At 44.9% G+C, this 24,637-nt stretch overlaps 1 protein-coding gene across 2 annotated transcripts in view; it reads left to right on the top strand.

Moving 5' to 3' along the window:
* The window catches only part of SGSM2 (small G protein signaling modulator 2), a 270,962-nt gene that overhangs the window by 58,961 nt on the left and 187,364 nt on the right, over positions 1-24,637 (top strand). For both annotated transcript variants that reach the window (XM_029612532.1, XM_029612531.1), the window contains exon 2: positions 1,914-1,989. In XM_029612532.1, coding sequence (XP_029468392.1) covers positions 1,914-1,989 — 76 coding nt within the window. The remainder of the gene's footprint in view (positions 1-1,913; positions 1,990-24,637) is intronic.

Genomic DNA, 24,637 nt, shown 5'->3' with positions numbered 1-24,637 from the left:
GGGTTGGAGGAGGGGGTGGTCACAGTTAGACTAGGTTCATATGTTATGACTAATGGAAAGACTTGCATGAATATGTAGTATGTATCGGAGTACACGAGTACACTATATTCCATATGTTTTAAGCCTACTTGGTTTACTTTATGCACTGTTAATAAACAGATTTCAACAAATATATATAAAAACAAAAACTATCCAAATACAGATCCCTGAGGCACTCCACTGTTTACCCTTTTCCACTGAGAAAACAGACCATTTAATCCTACTCTGTTTCCTGTCTTTTAACCAGTTAGTAATACACGAAAGGACATTGCCTCCTATCCAATGACTTTTTAGTTTTCTCAGAAGCCTCTCATGAGGGACTTTGGTTTTTCACAAGATGTCTGACACATACACTACATCTGCCAGTTCACCTTTATCCACATCTTTATTAACCCCTTCAAAAAACTGTAACACATTTGTGAGGCAAAATGCAGAGTAATGCGCTTAGGATGTAAAAACCCAAGGGAAAGGTACAGTATTGGAGGTGAAATTCTAAGCTCAAAGGAAGAGCGGGATGTGAGGGTAACTGTATCTGATGACCTTAAGGTGGCCAAACAGATAATGACTGTAAAAGCCAGAAAGATGCTTGGCTGCATGGGGAGAGGAATGTTCAGCAGAAAAAAGGAGATAATACTGCCCCTATATAGGTCCCTGGTGAGACCTCACTTGGAATATTGTGTACAATTCTGAAGACCGCACCTTCAGAAGGACATAAACAGGATGGAGTCGGTCCAGAGGGAGGCTACTAAAATGGTCAGTGGTCTTTATTCTAAAGCCTATGGGGATAGACTTGAAGATCTAAACATGTACACCCTAGAGGAAAGGCGAGATAAGGAAGATATGATAGAGACATTAAAATTTCTCAAAGGTTTCCATGCACGGGAAATGAGCCTTTTTCAATAGAAAGGAGGTTCTAAAATGAGGGGTCATGAGATGAGGTTGAAAGAGGATCTTGGGAGTAATCTTACAAAATCTTCTTTACAGGCAGAGTAGTGGATGTGTGGAACAGCCTCCCTGTGGATGTGGTGGAGATGAAAACAGTATCTGAATTCAAGAAAGCATGGGATCTCTAAGGAAGTGATAGGAATTATAATGCTAAATTAATTGGATGGGTAGGCAGAGTGGATGGGCCATATGGTCTTTTTTCTACGATCATGTTTCTATGATTTCCCTTGGGAAACTCCATGCTGGCTGGGTCCCATTGGCCAGCTGAAGTAATTAAAAAGCACCGGTCATTGGCCAGGTCCAATAAACTCTGTGCCTCTTGGCTGTGGGATGTAGGGGCAAGGAAGGGGAATTTTCAGTTTAGGAATATATATTTCAAGCCAATGCCTGGGGGGGTGATCCTGACCTTGCTCTGCACAAGCTCTCCAGCAGGGGGTAGTAGATGATCAGCAGGACACTGGTTGGTATCCGGTGAGAGGTTTTCTGATCATGTGCCTTCCACAGCCTTGGATATTTTGGATGTTCTGCAAAATGAATATTTATTTTTGTCTGACAACATTACTGTTAATGCTTTGCTCTTATCCTTGTTTCTTGGGGTGTATTTTACTCATCGTATTCTAGGTCTTCCCATCGTTTGTCTATTTTACTTTTTTCGTTGTGATTTACTAAATTATTTGACTTGGTTATAATTCTGCCTTGGGTAGCTTGGAAAGATGGTAAATAAATTAAATAAATAATGGATAGGTAGCAGAGTGTGAAGTTGGGGTATTATGCCTGAAAAATAGGTTACAATCAGAGGGAAGCTTAATATTCATGAAGTCCAGCACTGAAAGGATCTACAGTGTTTACAGACACAATGGTACAAAAAAGAGAAATCTCCAAAAGGCATTAACCTTTTTTTTTTTTTTTTTTTTTTAATATCGCTGCAGGTGAAGCAAATCATGGAGGAAGCAGTGACCAGGAAGTTTGTGCATGAGGACAGCAGCCACATCATCGCACTGTGTGGTAAGTGCTACATTGGGGTCCTTAATAGGGAGGTAAAACTACAGGCAGGAAATATCAGGACCACTGGCCATGTCTTGTCAGCTCAACTTTACTTCATATTAGGGTTGAAAGGTTCTGGCCTGTTGAATATTCAGGTGACTTTTAAACACTGTAGCATTTTCTTGTGCATCTTTTTCTTCTGATATATCATCTGGGTATCAGTTTAAAGCAGTTCAAAACGTGCAGTTTGATTGGAGCGTCATCCTCTGCTCTCCTGAGCCGGAGCGGGTTCTCTGGTATTTCCTTGATACGCATGGACACCCAGGGACAGATTTAGGCATAGGCAACGTTGACGTGTGCTAGTCCACCTCCGCCTACAGGTGCCTTCATCTTAAGTCCAGCCCTGTGGACACCACTAACGTAAGTCCTTGGTTGTCTTTTTTTTTTTTTTTTTTACTGGGTGAATTTTCCTGACTTTTAATTTTAATCTGAATCCTGTCTCAGCTTTCTCTCCTCCTCTTCTTGGGTCTCTTTCTCTGTGACAAAAATGTGGGGCAGCACCCAGTGGCCGATGCTTGCCCAGCGATCATGCCTGCTAGCCAGGCTTAGTGCAGTGGTTTTCCAGCAAATGGTATTCCTGGGTCCTTTACGCTGTGCGGGCTGCACGTTTCTGTGGCTCAGCACTGCATGCAGACTTCCCATACGTAGGGGGCTGTACTGTTAGGTTTGGGTAACTAAGGCAGAGGAGGGAAGGGGCTTCACTTTCAGAATTAAATTCTTTCTGATTAATAGGTAGCTCCACAAATTCTCTTTGGTGTATTGGTAACGGTAACGTAAAATGAAAATGTAACTGCTGTTCTGTTTCAAAGTTTGTCCCCTAAAAGCAGCCCCTGCCAGGCTTCCTCTTTTCAGAGAGAGATCCTTTGTCTGTCCCTTCTGCTGCTTATTAGATGCACACAAGAGACCACCCCTGCCTAGTGGAGTTTGCAGTTTAGTCAAGATACATTACCGAAACAAGTAGGAGGTTCCAGGAAATGGGGTTATTAAAGTGGATGTGGTTAAAATCAAGCAGGCTGAGCTACGGAAGAGCCAGCGTTGTAAGGGTTAAGAACATCCTCAAAAAGGCGGGACTTGAGTATGGCCAGGGAGAGCGCAGGATGCACCAACTCGGGGAAGGCTGTTCCAGACACACGGTGCAGCAGGGTGGCAAACACGGCGGCTTCGGGAGTTCGCAGTGGAGAAAGGTTGTCCCAGTTCATGGTAATACAGTAGGTGACGGCAGAAAAAGACCAGTCATCTGCTAAGGGTACATTGCATCTTCCAGCCATAGAGCAAGAATGCTAGTAAGATTTCTGCTTACCCAAGGTGGTGTTTGTCATCTTCCTCCTTTGTACTTTACTATTTTGGGTGGATTCCCGATTCAGTTCAAAGCTAGCACCCTTTTCTTCCCACGTCTAGCCACAAAGCTTTGCAATAATCTCAACAGCTACCAGCACTGCATGGCCGTTGCCTGAACATTTGACGTCCTAGGTCCTCTGTGTAGTCAGCCAGATAGACCTGGCTATGTGAGTGCCCGCCTTTAATTAACATTAAATGTATATTGCACCTTTTTTTTTTACTTCTACATGGATTACAGATATAAATATTAACATACACAGCCTTGCAACTGAAAATATATACAGAGGTCCTTATTCAGTGCCACTTAGTTCTGACGTCTCTGGCTGAGTGGCGCTGTTTGAATACTCAGCTGTGTTCAGCAGCCGTCACTTAGCTGGATGACTATTTATCTGGGTAAATAGTTAACCCGCTAAGCGGGGCTTGGGATGGGGTGCTCAGGGGAGGAGTTCCTGATTAGCTAAATGCTGATCTTCAGCCTTAGCCAAGTCAGACCTGCTATTGAGCAGATGAAAAGCCAGCCAGGTAAGATTATCCAGTTACCCATTGGATAGTGGTGAGGCTGCACCACTGAATATGCCAGTCAGGTTAGCCGGACATGTTTATCAGGCTGACTCGCTCAGCCGGATAGCAGCTGAATACGGACCTCAGCGGGTCACGTTGCACCCTTGTGAGCTCCCCTGCTCCTCCCTCCAAAACATTACATCATCCCCTTTATATTACATCAAAGCGTGAAATATAAACTGAACTCTGCATGCTGAGTACTGGGTGGCTGGCTTTACGCAGTGTTTCAAATGAGAGGAAACGAGTTAGGTCCAAGGAAACTGCTCAGTTTGGTACAACTGGAGTGCAAGGTTCTGTCTTACCGGCTGCTCTGTTTAATCTCTATCTGCTCCCCCTTTGGCTTTCAGTTGAACAGTTTGGCGTGGAATTCAGATTATCGCTGATTTGCAACTTTATTTTCCAGTAAATGCTTCTTTGTCCTCAACAGTGGATCATGTTTCTAAATGTCTTAACGCTATTAGAGGTGGATCAAAGAGAATAACTTGATGTTAAATTTATTAAAAACTGAAGCACTATGTTTCTTTGCAAGAGTAAGCCCCAATTTTAGTTAGTGGAATAAAGATCCCAGTTAAATCTGTTACTTAAAATGTGGGGGTTCTTTGACTCACATTTCAGCCCTCGTTAAGATCAGTTTTTTAAAATTGCGTACATGTGAGAGGTTTTAGATTGACGTGACTTTTTTACATTAGTACAGTCGTAACGTTTTATCTATAGGACTGCTACCTTCTAGTTAAGGTACCCTGTGTGTATTACAAAATTGGCACTCACATGCCGTCACCTACTGTATTACTGATACCCAGATGATATGCTGGGATGCTTTATGCAAGGCCTGCCACAGGATCTTATGAGCCCCCTTTTATGACACCCGACAGTGCATCCATTTTAAATTGCTGGCTTTACTTTTTAAATCAGTGAAGATGGATGGACCATCTTATTTGTCAGGGCTTTTAGAATTTTATTCTCCAGGTAGAACAAATTCTTTGTTCTCTCTAATGGAGGCCCATTTAAAGGAAACAAGAAATTGAGCTTTCTCCATAGTAGGTCCTACTATAAGGAATGCTCTGCCTAGGAGCTTCTTTTAATTGAAGATTTAAAAGTGTTTTGTAGGCAAGTAAAAGCCTATTTGTTCCAAGAGGGAGCCTTGACTTGCGAGTGTCAGTGCCTTGTGCTTACATTGGGTTAGATGGGTTTTATTATTTTATTACATTTTATTGTATTAATGTTGATATATGTATGTTTTTTTAGTGTTGATTTGCCATGATAATTTGTGTATTGTAACCTGCTTAGCATGACTTGTTCTAAGCGGGTTATAAATGTTTTAAATAAATGACAGTGCCAGGACACATTTCTAATAACAATAGAGGCCTAGCACTAACACATCAGTGAATCCTCTATCCACCTAATCCAATCTTTTATCAGCCCCCATATAACACTGTCATCCCACTTTAATACCAACAGGTCTCACAGATCTCTATCACTGTAATCCTGTTTCTGCTAGGACTACTTGATATTGATGTACTTTGCAGCCTCTCAGCAGGAAGGTCTTTTCTTGCATAGTTTTCCAGCCTGCGTTGCACATAAACGCGCTGTGATGCTCGCCTCGCGTGCAGAGCAGTCAGCGGGTTTCGTGCAGCGCTGTGATTAAGCCACGGCTCTCTTCCCCGGGTCTTGAGGCAGTCACTTGCTGTCGAAGATGAGGGTCTTCCGTAATTAACCTGCCGGGGGATGTGAAGATGGCTGCCGAGATGAATTCCAGGCTTTTAAAGCCCGTCAGCAGGACTCCCCGCGGCGTATTCATGAGGCTTCTTAGCATGTTGTCAATGTATTCTGTCGAGGACCTACAATAGAATGAAGAGATGATGGTGCACTGTATTTAAAGTCCTTTTTATTGTTGCACTAGTTCCACTTACTCTTTGCTTGTAGCTCAGTAACCAAATTTACTTGCATTAGCAGTGCTGCCATCATATCATTAGATCATTTATCATATAATAAACCCTGTCTCCTTAAACATCAAGCTTTTAGTACAGTAAACAATTTCATTTCCTCTTAACTGATGACACCTGCATGGCATCGGATAATTAGCTGAGTGGAAAGCGTTATCATTCTTTCACTATTTTCCCCAAATGGCCCTGTGCATTTTCCATTTATTTTATTTGTATTTATTTCTTAAAATGTGATATTCTGTCTTCCATCAAAACCCGAGCCATGAACCAGTCCTTTGGTGTCGTGCCCTGCTGGCATCCTCTTCCGTGCTGCTCTGTCACGTCGATGCACTTGGTGACTTGGCCCTCCTTGAGCTGCAGCGATTCTGTTGATCAGAGCCCTGAGTCTGTGACAAAGCATCAGTTTGAGTATAGGTTGATTCCGGGTACGTAAACCACCCTCAGATGTAGTGGTCACAACATTCTCTTTCTTTGCTGTCTTTGATTGCATGGATTTAAAGGTAATTATTCGGGCAGTGTGGGGGCTTGGTTAATGGCTGTGATGCGTAACAGGGAAGCTAGGTACCATAATCTTATAAGTAGGGCTTTTGATTTTAGGCGTTTATAAAATGCAAATTTAGGGGATTATTTTTCATGCAATTAGGAGATTTTCTGGGGTACCAAAAATAGGTGTTTATCATGTTTTCATGGCGCAAATTGAAATTTTCGGTACTCTTTAGCTGGACTCAATTTAATAAAGCTTAACTCAATATTACATCTTGTGTTATGCAGTCTGGGTGATTAGTGTGAGTGTGGTAGGGTGTTTTGTGTGTGGCTGGAGGACAATGGCGGTAAGGGTAGACAGTGATAGAGAATGACAGGGTACATGTGTGGGGCTTGAAGGCATGGCAGGGTATGTGTGTATGAGTAATGTGTGGGGCTGGAGCAGGTGGCAGGGGGTGTGTGGGGCTCTCGCCTCCCCTCCCTACCCCACTGCATCATGTGTGACTGGAGGGCTGGTGGCAGGCACTCCTTTCCCCTGTTTGCTCCCGCTCCCTTCCCTCTTCATACCTCCTGTGATTCTCTTCTTGGGCCAGTAGGGCTTGGGATCCCACTTCTGGCCCACTGCTGTCATGGCATCTCTCACTCCCTGCTGCTCTCATGTGGCTTGTGATCTCGTTGGCCTGCTTCTTAGAGGGCTGTGTAGAGGTGGAGTAAATGTAGAGGAGTCTTTTACTTACACTAAACACTGGCTAGCTTTTTTCATCCTAAGATGTGACTTCAGTCAGAGGGTTACCTGGATTTCTCAGAGGACAAGCAGGATGATAATCCTCACACATCAGTGACATCATCAGATAGAGCCCAGCACGGAACTTTGATCTCAAAGAATCTAGAACTTTCAAGCATGCCCTACTGAGCATGTGCAGCTGCACTCATCACCCTATCCCTAGGTAGTAGAGTCCCTCAGTCTCATTTTTCCTACGGAGCTGGGTGCTCACAGTATTCAGCTTTGCTCTCTACCTCACAGTCTTTGTAAGTGATTTTTCTAGAGCTACAGCTGTTTTATTTCCTTTACCTTAAGTAGTTTTATTTCTTTTCCCCCATTTTTTTTCTCTCTCTCCTCTGTCTGCCAGCCACATGGCAGGCCTTAGTCGCTGTGCAGTCTGTCAGTCTTTCTTCCCTTTAAAAAAAAAAAATACTGCACCTGCAGTTTAGTGTCTTCTTGCTCTGTCTGTTTTTGTACCTTTTGTCCGGTGCAGTCCATGGGTGATTCGCCTGAGTTCTACCCAGATAGGAGTTCCATGCCATTTCACCAATTGATCAGCATCAATGGAGGTCAGACAGTGAAGAGATCGAGGACTATACTGTCCTATGGGGGGAGAGCTCATCCTCCCCACACTCAAAGGAACTAGTCTCCACGGGCAGGAGCCCTGGATGATGTAACCTCCCCTCCTGCTTGCCAGTGATGGCAGTGCAGTTTCCCTGGGTAGAGAGTGAGTAGGAGCCCTGGGCAAGCAGCTTGCTGCCGCACCTTTGGTGCAATGCCTAGTAATGGTTGCCCATGCACATCTGTGGCCAGCGCACCATTGATCTGATGTATCGATATCAGGACCGTGTCGGGACCAGGATTGCCATTGAGCACCATGGTCACTCTTTTGATGCTCTTGAGGTGCCGGGGAGCCCTCTATATCGTAAGGGCCTTCTGTGCCATAGGCATCTGTGGACGTGGAGTCTCGATGCACCTGAGTCAACGACACCTTTGGCACCGACTTCTAGTGTCGGGGACCAGGTCTGCCATTGAGCACAATGGTTCCCTTCGATGCCGTAGGGGTCGACCTCAATGTCTACTGCCTTTGATACCCTTGAAGCTGTGGTGCCTGCGGTGCCCTTGAGTCCATCAAGGTGCGTGGCCACCCTCGAGGCCATTGCGGTGAGTGGCCTCGATGCCATTGCAAGGTGTAGCCTCAATGCCATCGCGATGCAGAGCTGCCCAGATACCATCAGTGCATTCAGTGTTATCGGGGTGTGAGGCCATCAGGCATGTTGGCCACTGATGCCTTTTGATGCTGCTTTTGAATATATTAAGCCCAACCAACAAGGTGCTGGGATCGCCATTGAGCGCCCTGATTATCCTTCAGGCGTCGTCCGCTGGGGCTCTTGAGAGCCCTTGAGTGCCACTGAAGCCCTCTGGCGACAGGGATTTCAACCTTGGCTGGAACGAGAGTGCGTGGTTGCCATCTGCTCAAGGTACCCTGGTATGCTGAGGCATCTAGGTACAGCAGTTCAGTGTCCTCAGGGCTCCTTGGTGGTGTCCTGACGGGACTCCGAGGAGCACCATGCTGTCCTGTCACGGGCTATGGCTATTGGGCACCATGGATGCTGTTAGGATCGGGGGGGGGGGGGGGAGGCTGAATTCCCCCTGTCTGTGCAGTTCTCAGCCAAGCCAGGGTTCTGCCATCGTCACGTCATGGTCTCAGCCTCCTTATCAGTTCTGCACTGCAAAGTGCTAGGGAGCATTGGCAGGGAAGGCGTCATCACACACACACTGTTTGTTTTTTGGCAGTATGTAGCCACCTTCTCCAGCAAGTGGATACCACTGTATGAGTACTAGTCAGTGTGTTTTTACAGAGGAGGGCTCTTGTTTCCAGTTGCCCTCTACTGTATGGGTGTGTCTGTGTGTCCCTTGTGGCGAGCACAACAGGTTGTGCACTAGCAAGGCTATCGTCAGCCATGGCCACTGGTGAGAGATGCCATCGTGCTCGTAGCATTGACGCCCTCGGACAAATAGGTGAGCCGAGGGGAACCATCGATGGGGTTGGCAGTCATCCTTTCCTTTGAGCATCGATGAGCCGTGTTGGGGCTGCAGAGCCTCTGCCTGCAGGTGCCCCTGGCATTCTTAGTACCGCCGGTCCATCAATGCCTTCGGGCACCAGGGGGCTGTATCGGTGTTGCAGGGCGATCGATGTCTGTGGGCTCCTGTGGTGCTGGGGAGGGCGCTGTATACAATTGAACTAAACCTTATTTGGTCAAGTGCCATCGTTGTTCGGTGTCTTTTATGTGACCCTTCGATAGAGCTATGAGCCCTACTGGCATCATCACCACTGGGGGCACCAGTGGATGTGGTCGGATGCCATGGGACATAACCGCAGGGTTCCATGCGCACTGTCAGTCTCCATGGACTTCACTGTTGTCATTCCATGAGAGAAATGAAGGTGAGCCATTCCTGATGCAGTTTCAAGGGCTGTGTCCAGCCTCTTGGAGCGTTCTCAGCTACTGGGGGGTGGGGGGATGACGCCATAGATCACCACCATGCCCAGTGCAATCAGTGGTACTGGGGACAACCGTCATCACACTGTTCTTGTTCACGCCACTGTGAGTTACTGTGACAGTAGAACACAACATGAGTGGTCAGGTACAGCAAGGCATCTACTCCGAGCACCTTGGTGATGGCAGGCTGAATTCTCCCTGACTGTGTAGTTCTCAGGCAAGCCAGGGTTCTGCCATTGTCCCATCATGGTCTCAGCCTCCTCGTCAGTTCTGCACTGCAAAGTGCTAGGGAGCACTGGCAGGGAAGGTATCATCACACACACACTGTTTGTTTGTCTTTTGGCAGCATGTAGCCACATTCTCCAGCAAGTGGATACCACTGTATGAGTACTAGTGAGTGTGTTTTTACAGAGAAGGGCTCTTGTTTCCAGTTGCTCTCTACTGTATGGGTGTGTGTGTTTCCCTTGTGGTGAGCACAACAGGTTGTGCGCCGCAGCCACAGGACTGACCTAGGACTGAGCTCCTGACCGAACCCTGAGGGGAGTAGACACCAGGACTCCTCTCCTCCCTCAGAAGAGGAATGTGTCTTTGGACCCCTCCTGTGTCACAGATCCCTTTTTGTGGGGAAACCCCTGAGGCTCCGTCCCTGGCATGTTTGTCGCTGAACCAGAGCCCCAATTCTTTGCATCTGTGCATCTCTGGGGAGGCCAGGGTCAGGAACAGAAGCTGCGGTCATTGGACCATTTTTGCTGGGACTCCTCTGACTACTGGAGTGGCCTACCCCTTCTGAGGGTAACTGCTGGTGGTGGATTGGTCGCTTTTGGACCTCAGCAGTCAGTGATTGTAACCCAGCTCTCAATTGGAGAGTTGTAAGGTTTTGGGGATCAGGAGGCCCCGATTCCCATTACTCCTCTCCAGAAGGTGAGATTTGACTGTGTTCCAGGGCAACCCTTATGGGTTCCCCTCTCGACGCCAGATTGTCCACCCCTACAAGGGGTGTCCCTTGTTCTCTGTTCCTGGGGAAGGGAAGTCTCCGCTTCTGACTGGCAGTGATTCTCTTCCTCACAAGCCCTGAGAACCGGTTGAGCAGTAATGCTCTTCTTCAGTCTCTCTAAGGCACAGCAGGTATATTTTGTGAGGGAGCCTTTCTAGAGTAGCTCCCAGGAGAACCCTAAGGGTTTCTCCTGTCCAGGAGTCACCTTGATATCTTCTGAGTTCAATGGGCCACTGTGGCCAGTCATTCTCGCCTGCAGGACCCTAGCTCAGTGAGAAGGGTTCTAATACATCTAATTGGCAAATATGCCTTTCAACCTTTTGCCATATCCATGGCTAAGGGAGTTGGGGGACAAGGAACCTTGCAACAGAGGTGCTGCTCTTGCTTGCAGTAGCTTGCAAGCTATGCTTCCCCATTTTATTGATAACCCTGTCTGTGGACAGGGGAATTCTGGTTCATGCAACGATTGTTCCATTACTAGACTGCATGCTTCCTTGGGGGAAGTATTTGCAATCATGACTGAGGTATTAATAGCTAAGCCAGGTGCTTGGCAATCTATTCTGAGATCGCCCTGGCCCTCCTCTGGTACTTTTAGGATTTCCGGGCTGGTGAAGAAATCTTGTTCGATCGGAGTTTGCACTTCCGGTCTTAGTTGGAGTGTTTCTGCATTTCTTTCCTGGGGATTTTGCTCTCAGTTTCAGCTGTTCCAAACAGGCTGAAGGCTCTATCTCGGTAGATTCCAGTAGGGAGTTGTTTGTTTGAGGTTGGGATACACAACCTAGCGACTTGTGCTTACCCCGACAGTCCAGCGGTCTGCCTCCTTGTGTTCTTTGCTCCTTCTAGTTGGAATGTCGGGAGAGGGGAGTAAAAGCTAAGACATTCATGGTATATCCCAGTGTATTCTCACCAGGAAAGATATACCATGCCCAATGCTGCCTTTAGCTTTTCTCTCTTTACTAGGTTGCCCAAAGTGCCTTCCTTGATCGATCCTGTAGACAGGATGGATAGCCCTGACCTTGACAGGGTGCAGGGTGGGTGAACTTCAGGCCTAACTTCTCTCCCTGCTCAGGAGTTGGGCTAGCGATCTTATTCAGGGGTTACAGTTCATCCCCTGAAACTCTTGATATTGTCCTGCATGGTCAGCTAGGTCTGGCGCTTCGGCATGTAGGATCCATTTTAGGCCCTGCCATTGTTGCTGGTTATTCTCCAAGCATTGCTTGGGCTTTTCTTCCCATTATGCCTGTCAGTCACACATGGGCACACTTCTGCAGAGATATTCTGTCCTTCAGATGTCAGTGGACCACAGTTTCTATCTGGGGAGTTCTCTGGCCCCAGTTGGGTTTTCGGTTGTCTTCTAACACCGAAGGAAACTGTGCAGTTTTCGTCCAAGAGTCCTTCTCTTGTTTACTTCTCTAGGCTTTTTCCTGTACCCAGGTGGTTTTAGACCTACTTCATTGACAGGGTTAATGATCCGAAACCCTGCTTGTAATGTTTTCTGTGAAGCGGAGTATGCTTCTGCTTGTACTTGCATCATTCCTCTGCCCTAGACATCCCTACTATGCATGAGGGTTTGTGTCTGTTATTTCTATGGTTTTTGTAAAACCCAAGTCTTCTCCAGCCTGGACCCCTTGTGGGTCGGCTGCCTCACAGGCAAAAGGGAGACGAGTAGTGCTTCTGCATTGTGCGGTTTCCCGCTTGTCCTGCTTGGACAGCCTAAAGCTAAGGATTCACCCATGTATGAGGACTACCATCCTGCTTGTCCTCGGAGAAAGCAAAGCTGCTTACTTGTATCAGGTGTTCTCAGAGGTCAGCAGGATGTTAGTCCTCACGAAACCCACCCACCTCCCCTATGAGTTGGTTTCTCCGTGTATTAACTATGTTATGGACTGAGGGACTCTGCGTAGGGGGGCAGGGTGATGAATAAGGCTGCACATGTTCGGTAGAGCATGTGTGAAAGTTCTAGATTCTTTGAGGTCAAAGTTCCGTTCCGGCTCCATCCAGTGATGTCACCCATCATGCTTTAACGGCAAGAGGAAATGTGGAAAAAAGGATTTGCATTCACAAATAAGCGGGGGAGTAGCTTGCTTGTTGCGGCGGTTACTACCCCATACCAAATAAGCCTGATACTTCACTTTCAATGCATATCCAGCATAGCTCTCTGTTTCAGTGGCAGCGGGTAATGAAGATAAGAGGATTTACATTCAGACAACTACCAACTAGGATTGAATTGCACAGGCTGGGTAAACAAATAAGCGTGGGAGTAGCTTGCTTATTGCGGCAGTTACTACCCCGAATCAATTAAGCCTGATACTTGGAATACATATCCAGTGCAGCTCACTGCTTCAATGGCAGGGGGAATTAAGAAAAGAGGATTTATATTCAGACAACCAACAAGGACTGAATTGCACAGGCTGGGTAAACAAGCATGGTAGTAGCTTGCTTATTGCAGCGGTTACTACCTCATACCAATTAAGCTTGATCCTTCACTTTGATGCAGCTCCAGCTCTGCTCTCTACATCAGTGGTGGGGGTGGAAGGTAATTAGAACCAAAAAGTTACCAATAAGGGCCCTGACCTCAGCAGTCAGAGTAACAGATAAGTATGAGAAAAATAAGTGTGAAAGCTTGCTGGGCAGACTGGATGGGCCGTTTGGTCGTCTTCTGCCGTCATTTCTATGTTTCTATATATACTAACATTCTGCTGTCCTCTGAGGACACCTGTTGCTTACCTGTAACACTGTAGTTCAGTTCCTTAGTCCCAGTTAAGTACCACGGCTGGATTATCAGAATTTAGATGTGAGGAATCTCAAGGATCCTCTATTGAGGGCATCTTTTAGAATTCAGATGGCTTACTTGCAGGGAAGACCCCTCCAAGGCTGTAAGTGAAATAACAGAACATTTACATTTATCAAGCTCTTTCATGAGACCATCTTTTACAGTCTCTCACGTTTCAGCTGTTTCCAGAGAACCTCCAGAAAGCTCTCCTCACACCTCTGCATCCTAGAGACAAACTCCTGGTGGCAGCTCCTCGCACCTCTCCATCTTAGAAGCCCTCGTACCTTTGGTTGGTACATGCCAACAATGTCAAATAATATAGAAGGCCCAGGCAGAGTAAAAGGTGTTTGGAAAGACCTGCCAAAATGACCCACTGTGCGCTAGAGATTATTATGGATAAATCGACATGATTATGATAGGGACACTCATATTGGGGGTAAATGGCTTACATTGCCTGTCTCTCCCATACTATAATTCTTTGTCCCCTGATACAGAGATAAGTCGAAATACAGGGCCATGTTGAGGTGTTAAGTATTGTTTAAGCTGATTTTTATGTGCAAAAACAAGAGGTAAAAATGTTTAAAAAAAAAGTTAATCATTTTGGGGCTGGATATCTGCACTGAATAGCCAATACCATTCCCAGTTTAGGTGGCACCCACCATGCCGTTTTATATAACCCATTTGACCCTATAAATGCAATCCAGACCTTTTTCATTAACCAAAATAGGCAAGACCCATTTACAGATTTTACCATGCACCTTTCATCCACATTTCTATCACTGAACCTAGAGGAAATCCCCCAATTTGTATGGTCACAATGACTTGTTTATGGACAATTTTATCCCACTCATCCAAATTACAGAATGTGCTGCTAGTGGATACACACCTACAGTGTATAGCAAAACGAATCCCTTATGATCACCTTAAGGAGATTTATGATCAAACCCTGAATCCTCCTAGGACTGGGCTCCCGTCACAGTGTTGCGATCGCACCCTTTGTTCTTTACACTGGGGCAGACCTCAGCCCTGCCTATAGCCCATGGGTTCACTTACATAGGGGAAAAGACGAGAGATGTGAAATTACTTTGGTGGCTGCTTTAAAGCAAAGCTGCTTATGCTGACGTTGAAAACCCAAGGATGGGATGTAGCATCAATCCTCGCCCACCTGTCTACATATTCAAATTCATTTTGGCATCTGATAGGAGTTTGACAGAGAAGCACATCCCGTTGTTTATCCAGATTCCACGCTGAGATTAACATGCATACATGCCTTCCATCTCACCCCTGAAACTGAGTGAAATATGATAGCAAAAAAAAAAAAAAGTAATGTTTGTTTGCATAATAAGTGATCTTGGCATGGGAACCACATAATTCATTGCACAGAAGTAATTGAGTATTGATTAGCAATTCTAAGAACTGCCAGGTTCCACTTTTTAATATTCTGACCAATCGAATATCTAAGAGCCATGATTTGTATCTGCGATGGATGTCCTGCTCCTCTTAAGTTTCTAATTGGGAACAGTGCCCTTAACGTGCCAGAAAATAGTCTGTTGTCTTGGTTTGGTCTCTCTTGCTCCTGGCATGGCAGTATTAGTGTGTGTGTTGGGGAGTCCTAGCTCTAACAATAGATATTCCTGTTGGCCCCCTGATGCTGCTCCAGAGGAGAAGTGCAGGAAAGTGCTGGAAATACTGAGAAATTGGATGGTTTGTTTTTTCTAAGAGGCTCCTAGCCACAAGGGCCATTCAGTGTACTGAGATGCAGCACAATTTAAAGTGTTGAGTACTGAACAGCTTTGTGGTTGTTGGATACCAGGTTGCCCACTTCAGGGGCATTGTGGGCACCCAGTGACTTCTATTTTAATACTAGAATGCCCTAGGATCTGACCACCTTATAGGTTTTTCTTTTAAAATAAAAGTTTCATTTGTAATCCTTTTTAAAATGTAAGTGGATATAGAAGTCCTGTGGGGTCATCAAGCATTGCCAAAGCTGCCTTGCTATTGGTTAGCATTACATGCAGCTTGATTGGTGATTTCTGCATGATTTAATAGATTTAAACTTCCGTTTTCATTGAGAATTGTGGGTGCCAGTGTTTTCCTTTCTAATTTTGAGTTGGATTTGGTCAACTAAAACTTTAGAGCTTTGAAAGGTCCTAGATGTTTACAGAACATTTGGATTTTGGAAGCTACATTTGAGCTTTTGAGTAAAAACTGCATTTCTTCAATGGGAGATTATACAGAGGGAACAGATATGGGGATAACCTGGCTTTAGGTGCTGTCATTCCTGACCTCCTATTCTCTGTGGGCATAGTAAACCCAGGGCTTAATTTGTAGAGAAAAAGGAAGTGGAACAAAAAGGGATAGGGGAGGCCCGGGTGGGACTCTCTCTCTCTAACTCTCTCTCTCTCTCTCTCATATATTTATTTATTTATTAGGCTTTTTTATACCAATGTTTGGAGCCAGCCATCACAACGGTTTACAAACAATAAAACTAGTACATAGAATCAATAAAATCTATAAAATAAAATAGGTAAAATCATAATAATCAGTAAGAGGAAAAAGCACATTCTCAATAATTAACCAAGCTAAAAATGAAAATGACAAGTTTTCTAATGAATAAACGAATAACAGTTCAAATAAATGATCTAAGCTACTCTCCTCATGCTTTTCTTCTCCCTATCCCGCCCACCAGTGCACATCCCCTCCTTTCTCCTTTCCTTCAGGCTCCCTGGAGGGGAGGGGCTGGAGTAGAACACCCCTGCTGCTCTGCCTCTTAAATCTAAAAAGAAGTGGTGGAATTGTAGAGGTTGAGAAGGAAAAAGCAAAATTGCTTTACAAATATTTCTGTTAAGTGTTCACTATGGAAGGGGCCAGAGCAGGACCACATAAAACACCACAAATAAGATTGGAAGTGAGGTAAAGCTCAATAGATTTTCAGAACAGTGTGTTTGTGAGGAGCGAACTTAACTTAAAGTAGATAAAGTGATGGGGTCTGAGATACATGCGAGAGTACCAAGGGAACTTAGAGATGTCCTAGTAGCTCCGCTGGCTGACCTTGTCAATGCTTCTTTAGAGTCTGGAGTAGTTCTGGAGGACTGGAAAAGGGCAGATGTGGTTCCTGTTTACTAATAAAGTGGAAGTAAGGAGGAGGCTGGGAACTACAAGCCAGTTGGTCTGACCTCTGTTGTGATCAAACTAATGGAATCGCTATTAAAACAAAGGATAGTGCAATTTTTGGATTCCAATAGACTGCAAGATCCGAGGCGGCCTGGTTTTACCAGAGGTAAATCTTGTCAAGACGTGACCAGAGAGTTGGATCAAGGGAGAGCACTAGATGTAGTGTATTTGGATTTTAGTAAGGCCTTTGCCATGGTTCTGCACAGAAGACTTATAAATAAATTGTGCGTCCTTGGTATGGATCCAAGAGTGACAGACTGAGTTAGAAATTGGCTGAGTGGGAGGCGACAAAGGGTAGTGATAAATGGAGTTTTCTCTGAGGAGGGGATTGTTACTAGTGGTGTGCCTCAGGGATCGATATCTTGGACCACTTCTTTTCAACATTTTTGTGAGCAACATAACTGAAGGGTTGTCTGGAAAGGTTTGTCTTTTTTGCTGATGATATCAAAATCTGTAACGGGGTAAACAGCCAGGAAGGATTGAAGGATCTAGCAAAGCTCGAGAAATGGTCTGTGATCCGGCAGCTAAGACTTAATTCTAAAAACAAATGCAGAGTGATGCATTTAGCATGCAATACTCAAGGGAAAGGTACAGTATTGGAAGAGAAATTATTCTAAGCACAAAGGATGGGATCTGGGGGTAATTGTATCTGATGATCTTAAGGTGGCCAAACAGGTGGATAAAGCAATAGTAAAAGCCAGAAAGATGCTTTGCTGCATAGGGAGAGGAATGGTCAGCAGGAAAAGGGAGATAATACTGCCCCTATATAGGTCCCTGGTGAGACCTCACTTGGAATATTGAGTACAATTCTGGAGACCGCACCTTCAGAAGGATATAAACAGGATGGAGTTGGTCCAGAGGGAGGCTACTAAAATGGTCAGTGGTCTTCATTCTGAAGCCTATGGGGACAGACTTAAAGATCTAAACATGTACACCCTAGAGGAAAGGAGAGAGGGGAGATATAATAGAGACATTCAAATATCTCAAAGGTTTCCATGCACAGGAGGTGAGCCTCTTTTAACAGAAAGGAGGCTCTAGAATTGAGGGGTCATGAAATGAGGTTGAAAGTGGGTAGACTCAGGAGTAATCTTAGGAAATATTTCTTTACAGGGAGGGTGGTGGATGCGTGGATCAGCCTCCCAGTGGAAGTGGTGGAGACAGAAACAGTATCTGAATTTAAAAAAAGCATGGGATCTTAAGAAAGTGGTAGGAATTATAATGCTAAATTAATTGGATGAATAGGCAGACTGGATGGGCCCTATGATCTTTTTCTGCCGTCAAGTTTGTGTTTCTATGACATACCTGAATGCTAATAGTGCTGTAAGCTGCCGTAAGCATTTGAAAAGGTGGGCTAAATATTAAGGAAAAAAAACTCCAAAACACTCCAATGAGCTTTGCTGTATAAAATGTTTTGTTTTGATTTTTTTTATGTCAAAATTACTATAAAAGTTCTAACAGTTTCTACATTTCTCAAAACCAGTTCTTCTGTCACTGCTCAGAACTTTCACAGCTTTTTCCTTAACGTGCATCACTTAAAGGTTTCAGCTTCGCCCAGTATTGTAAGCTTTCAAGAACTCCGAATGTACATTGGGCAGGGGAAGTGTTGAGTTGATTTTCTCAGTTTTGAGTGTGTGTTCATGAAATAATTCATACAAAATTAACATGGGGAAACTGGGAGAGTTTTCAGCATAATCTCTAGTCTAGCATAATTCCCCATCCCTCCCCTGCGCAGAAAATGGCAGAGGAGACCCCAGCATGCTAGGATGAAGGCCCTGGTGCTCCGCTCATGGCAAAGATGAAGGCCCCTGTGTGCTGCGTACGGAGTATGTGCCATTTGCAGCGAAGATGAAGGCCCCCCTCGTGCCACAGGACATGCTCCGCTCGCGGCAAAGATGAAGGCCCCAGTGAGAGTGAATGTGTGTGTGAGAGAGGAGAGGGGAGGGTGTGAGAGAGAGCATGGGAGGTAAGAGAGGGGGGCTGGGGGGATGCTTGAGTGTGGGTGCCAGAGAGAAGGAGCCTATATGAGGAGATTGTGAAGGAGTGTGTGGGTGTGTGAGAGATTGGGAGCTCGTGTGTATGAGAGAGTGCTAGCCTGTGTGGAAGGGATTGTGTATGTGTGAGACAGAGCCTATGTGAAGGGGTGCATGAGAGAGAGAGAGACATAGGTAGCCTGTGTGAGGATGTATGTGTGAGAGAGAAAGGGAGCTTGTGTGGGTGTGTATGCAAGAGAGAGGGCCCTGTATGAGGCGATGTGTGTGTGCAAGAGAGTGAGGGAACGTGTATAAGGGTGTTTGTATGTTTATTAGAGAGAGGGGAGCATGTGTGTGAGAGAGGGAGGGACAGAGGGAGCCTGTGTGAGGGGCAGTACTGAGAACAGGGACAAACTCTGGGACTGGAGATAGAGTGGAAGGGGTTGAATCTGGAGGTGGAGGGGAGAGATACTGGCAGGTGGAGGAGTTGGGGCCTGAGAGGGTAAAGTGGCCAAGGGAGTAGGGAGAGCAAGTGGAAGGGACAGTGAATTTCAAGGGAAATTCTGCTCAAAATATTTAAAATTCTGCATCTCTAAGTAATAACGTTTTTCTGTATTAATTTACTACTGTCATGTAAATTGCATTATTTTGACCAATATAAGGTTTGCAGAATTTTTAAGTTTTTGTGTGCAGAATTTGAAATTTTTTTGTGCAGAATTCCCCCAGGAGTAAATCTCTTAATTCGAAACCATCAGTGCAAACGCGATTAACATCAGAACTATATATTTCATTGTGGCTCACTAAAGCAATAAAATCTAGGAGTGATGTACATTAACTAGATCAGTGATGGCGAACTCCAGTCCTCGAGGGCCACAAACAGGCCAGGTTTTCAGGATATCCACAATGAATATGCATGAGAAAGATTTACATGCACTGCCTCCATTGTATGCAAATCTATCTCCTGCATATTCCTTGTGGATATCCTGATAACCTGGCCTGTTCGTGGCACTCGAGGACTGGAGTTTGCCATTGTTGAACTAGATGTTTCTCAGAAAGCTGAACTGGTTTATATTTTTTCTTGCCTCTAGTTGCTAGCATGTGGCACTCCATTTCACAGCTTTCAAACAACGCGTAATTCTTATGAAGGCATATGATCTATGTCTCACTCCCCACCCCCTTCCTCCAGGGACAAGCCAGTTTGCCGTGGAGAAAGTATAATCCACCCGGGAAGCATTTCATTAGCCCTGATGTAAAAAAAACAAACCAGAGCTCATTAAGAATAAGGCACTGTCCAATGTCCCTTTCTTGTGCTGTAATTCATCTTCAGCGGAGGCGGTAACATGTCTGCTCCAAGGATAAAGAAAGCCAAATCCCACTCGGGTTTTCATAATAATGTGTGAAAATTAGCCCCATGCTTGCACCCGTTTTGCAGACTGCAAAATAGTATCCAAATTTATAAACGAGTCCATTAAATGCAGAGCATAACCAGGAGAGCAACAGTGCTCAGCCTTCCTGGTTTCACCCTCTGCTTTATTCAAGCTTGGGGATTGTTCACTCCCACCAGACAATAAGCTGATGCAGGATGGTTTCATTTGGCTAAATATGTTCCTTTGACATTAAATTCTGACATTATAAGGGACACCACAGGCTTAAGTACTCCCTTCTGAGAGCCAAGGGTCAACAGAGACATGATTTGTTATACTGTCACTTTATGGTCACACCGGTCACCTTAGTCGCTACTTCATGGAATCTTTATTGCCTGCACACGGTATTTTGAGTACTTATGATGCAATATTTGCACTTTCCTAAACTAGATTACAGTGTGCTTCACAATCCTTGCTCCTGAGCTAAATGTGCATTTGTATTTATGGGGCATGGCCACCAAACTACATGATGACCTCCAGACTGAAGAGAAACAGACAGAATTTATCTGTGTTGAGTATATAGAATTGCAGCAATATCCAGTAACTTTTGTAAGGACAGACTGAAAGCTATAATCTGAGCAACTGTTCTATTCTAGGAAAGTTATTCCTGGATAATGGGGCATTTAAAACTTGAAAGGTGGATCACAAGATGAAGGCCCAATTAAGAAAATTCATCTGAGTGGCTGAATGTTGTGCTCGTGCCATGCAGAAGGTTCCCAGTACAATCTGTGTCAGGTTGTCTGAGAGGTGGTGTTCATAGCCCCTGGTGGGGGATGGAGTCAGTCATTGCTCAATGCTAGGGCTGCCCAAACTTGACCTTCAAGGGCCGCAACCCAGTCAGGTTTGCAGGATTTCTGCAATGAATATGCATGAGTTTTTTTTTTAAATATGCAATAGAAGAAGCGCAAGCAAACAGATCTCATGCATATTCATTGCAGAAATCCTGAAAACCTGTCTGGGTTGCAGACTTTGAGAACCAAATCTGGCCATCCTGCTCAAGGGAGACTTCTAGTCCTGGATTCAGGGTCCATGATTGCAGAGTTTGGAAGGAACCCTAATGCATGAGCCCAAGACCTTTGCTGCAGTGACCATACCTAGGGGGAGGGAGGGATCGCTAGGTAGTTGTGAATGAAGACTTATGTTACCAGAATTCCAGCACTCGTTCCGATGAAGCTGGAGGCGCTAGAAACAGGAGGAAATTACTGGGTCAAAGCCAGAAGGAAATTCAGAGTGGTGATCATTCAGTATTTTGTTATGGCTTCTGACATAGTGCCAGCTCTGGTTGTAAAACTATAAATCCTAATATTGTCACATAATATAATCTGTACAATATCAATACTGGAACTGTGGGAGAAAAGAAAATCCCTTAATTTATTGTGATTTAATTTTGTCTTGTATCCTGAGGTTTTGCCAGGGATTCTTTTTATTAAGTCCAGAGTGAAAAAGAAAAGTTTGTGATTACTATTCTAGCCACTAGATTACTTCTGCCTTCAGGTTAGGGCAGACTAACCGGTAACTTGTGCCTTTTTTTTAACTGCTTCATTTAGAATGAGTCAATAGACCTTTGTATTGGACTAATCCAGTATATCTGTGACTAGCTTTAGAGCGCTGTTCTCCCTCCGTCAAGTCAATGGGGAAACAGCACAGTTAAACTGGATTTACGGTAAATGGTAAGGCGTCAGCTAGGCATAGGGTCGTCTATTTGTACATTTTTATATACTGCTAGTTTTCCACAAAGTGGTTCACCTCGGTTTACAGTAAAACAAGCATAATAAACATAAAATTATCATACACATGATATACAAAATAAAACCAAAACAAAATATTATACATTGAAAATTAAATGCTTCATCAAAATTAATTCTTCAGCTTTTTCCTATGTGCCAGAAAGTTGCAGGTTGCTTTACAATTACAGCTCTGTAGCTGATGGGCGGTGAAGGGAAAAGGGAGTTCCAAGAAGGCCAATTATGTCTGATGAAGGCTGAGAGAGCCAATATCTTAATTCCTTTTGTGCTGGTGTGAAAGTATTTGATCTGACTGCTTCAGGACCTCGGACAGTAAATGGAACTGCAGTCAGCACCATGGACAGTTCTGCAACTAGTTCTGTTCTTGCTTCCTACACATACTGGCATAAGCAATTGCTGTTTACAGCACTACCAGCCGAAACATTGTTTCACTTTTTTGGTTTTTAATTTTTTAAGGATGGTAAAATCCGTACATGGATTGTTGGGATTTGACTAGGACTAAGTGAATAAAGATTGTAATACAACTGAGATGAGTCTGTCCCTGGGATTTTTTGTACTTACTTACATGCACACAACACAAAATCAAAAACCAGATTTAGGGTACTGATGCTCCCCAGTTTTTGATACACATTTCTAACTAAAAAGGAAAGCTAGGCAAATGTAGTATTCTTGATTAAAAGTAACCTTATATGTTACTTATAGCATGTCATTTACCAAGACTGACAGACAGAAATTATAGGGAACTGTATATATCAGCCCCAGAGGCCAGCCAGGGGATTTCAGGAAGATGTTTGTAGATCATTTCATGGGCAATCAAAAGAAACATAACCATAAAAATCCCTATTTGTCCTTCACTTTTTCTGGCAAAAAGGACTTTGGAGCTTCTGGTGATCATGGGGAGGTGGAAGGTTCCTTATCCCCAAACTATTGGCTTTCAATTACTGGAGTGTTGTGTCCTGGTCCTTCACAAGTTTAATTTTAGTTTAATCATTTTCTTGATCACCTTTCTGATGTGAAAATCAAAGCCATTTACAATCATAAACCAAGAATTGAAAAGAATAACTAAAATCAAAATAAACATAAAACACATTGATACTAAAAACACAATCACAATATACACTTTGCCAATATATTTAAAGCAGAAAGCTCCAGAGGTTAAAAACCATCAGATTAATTTTTAAAAGCTTGTTCAAATCAGAAAAAGCATGTGGTCCATTTGTTCCTGTTGGTGGCACGATGGGCTCTTGGAAGGGAGGGAGGGAGGGCTCCTTTAGTGCTTCGAAGAAAGATGCAATATGGTATCCTAGTGCTGGCAAAGCTGACTAGTCTGCTGTGAAACACTTCCATGTGGTTATCCATTCACCACGCTCTCTGAAGGCCATGTGTTTGTACTTAAAGCCTTCTGATTAATTCTCTCTCCTATGTAAACTTTGCCCCTCTCTTTCATTCTTTGTTTTCAGTCCTCCTTTCCTCAGATGACTTGCTCAAGCAGGTGTGGGAAACCTTCGCTAGCCCAAGGCCCACCCTTGGCACTGCTTTTATCTAGCAGTAGAGAAATTCATCTTCCCTCCTTCCTTAGGACCTGCGTGCACCACCTCCACTGCACAGCCAGGCCCCTTTCTTTTTTTCTTCCTACCCTATGTGTTGCAGTAATCTCTACTTTGTAATTATTTGTATTCCATGGGTTCTTTTTGCATGCCCTGTATTTTAAGTTTGGTTTGCAAGAGATTGCTCTAGAGAAAACTTACGGATGGAGATGGTTTCAGACTAATGTAATGTTTAACCTAAAATCCTATCTCTTTCAGCTCACTTTCCCTGGTGCCTAATTCCCCAGTTTATTATTGTATCCAAAGCTCCAGGGGAATGTGTCAGTCTGGTGGGCTGGAATCAGGGAGCACCCCCGCAGAAGTGACACCAGACTACAAGGCAGGACTAGAGGTGATCTTCTGCCTAACCAACCCCCCTCCCCCACAGGTGGTTAAGCCCTTGGGTTCTGAGGGCCGGTAGGACTTTCCTTCTAGCGAACATCAGGTACTGGCTGGGAGCTAGACCCAGGCACATGCTGGGAGCTGATACTGAGGACCGGCAGGGGCTGGATACAGGCAGGGCATGAACCAAGGGCAAGGCCTGGGAAACAGAAAAGACTGGACAGGACTGGAGTGGATAAGGACATGACAAGGACAGGACTAGGCCATACAACAGTAAACAAAAAAGCCCAAACAGGGCACGAAGCTGGGCAAGGTAGGACAGGTAGGCCCAGAAGACCACTGAGCAAAGTAGGATACACTAGAAAGTCACAGAACAAGGCAAGGAAGCCTGGAAGGCCACAGAGCAAGGCAGGAGGCCAAGAAAGCCTATATAGGAAAGCAGGAAGCCTGGGTAAGCCACAAGGCAAGGCGGAAGACCCGGGCATGCAACAAGGCAAAGTAGAGTAGCAAGACTAGGCTGGCCAGGTCAAGGAGATGAGGTGACTCCATGAAGAGGCAGGGAGGGACTGGACATGCTGGGTTAAGTAGGCCTGGAACTGCTGTGTCATGTGATCAGTGAGGAGGTGGCTAGGACAGCTGTAAGCAGGGCCCGCTAAAGGCTTCTGCTGGTGGGGAAGCTGCAGAGCTGTGACAGAATGGGTCATCCAATGAAACTGAAGGGAGGGAAGCTCTTCACAGAGAGGCTGATGGGCACCAGATATCCAGCAGAGGTGGTAGGAGCCAGAGCAGTGGCAGAATTCAAGCATGCATGTGATAGGCACAAAGGTACCTTCTTGGCAGAGGAAGAGAGAAGACCATAGACAGAACATAAGAAAATGCCATACTGGGTCAGACCAAGGGTCCATCAAGCCCAGCATCCTGTTTCCAACAGTGGCCAATCCAGGCCATAAGAACCTGGCAAGTACCCAAAAATTAAGTCTATTCCATGACAGAGTAAAACCTATAACAGCAT

The sequence above is a fragment of the Rhinatrema bivittatum genome, chromosome 8, assembly GCF_901001135.1.
Source record: "Rhinatrema bivittatum chromosome 8, aRhiBiv1.1, whole genome shotgun sequence".
Taxonomy (NCBI): Eukaryota; Metazoa; Chordata; class Amphibia; order Gymnophiona; family Rhinatrematidae; genus Rhinatrema; species Rhinatrema bivittatum.
Note: the sequence above shows the minus strand (reverse complement) of the source record. Positions and strands in the feature narration are given on the sequence as shown.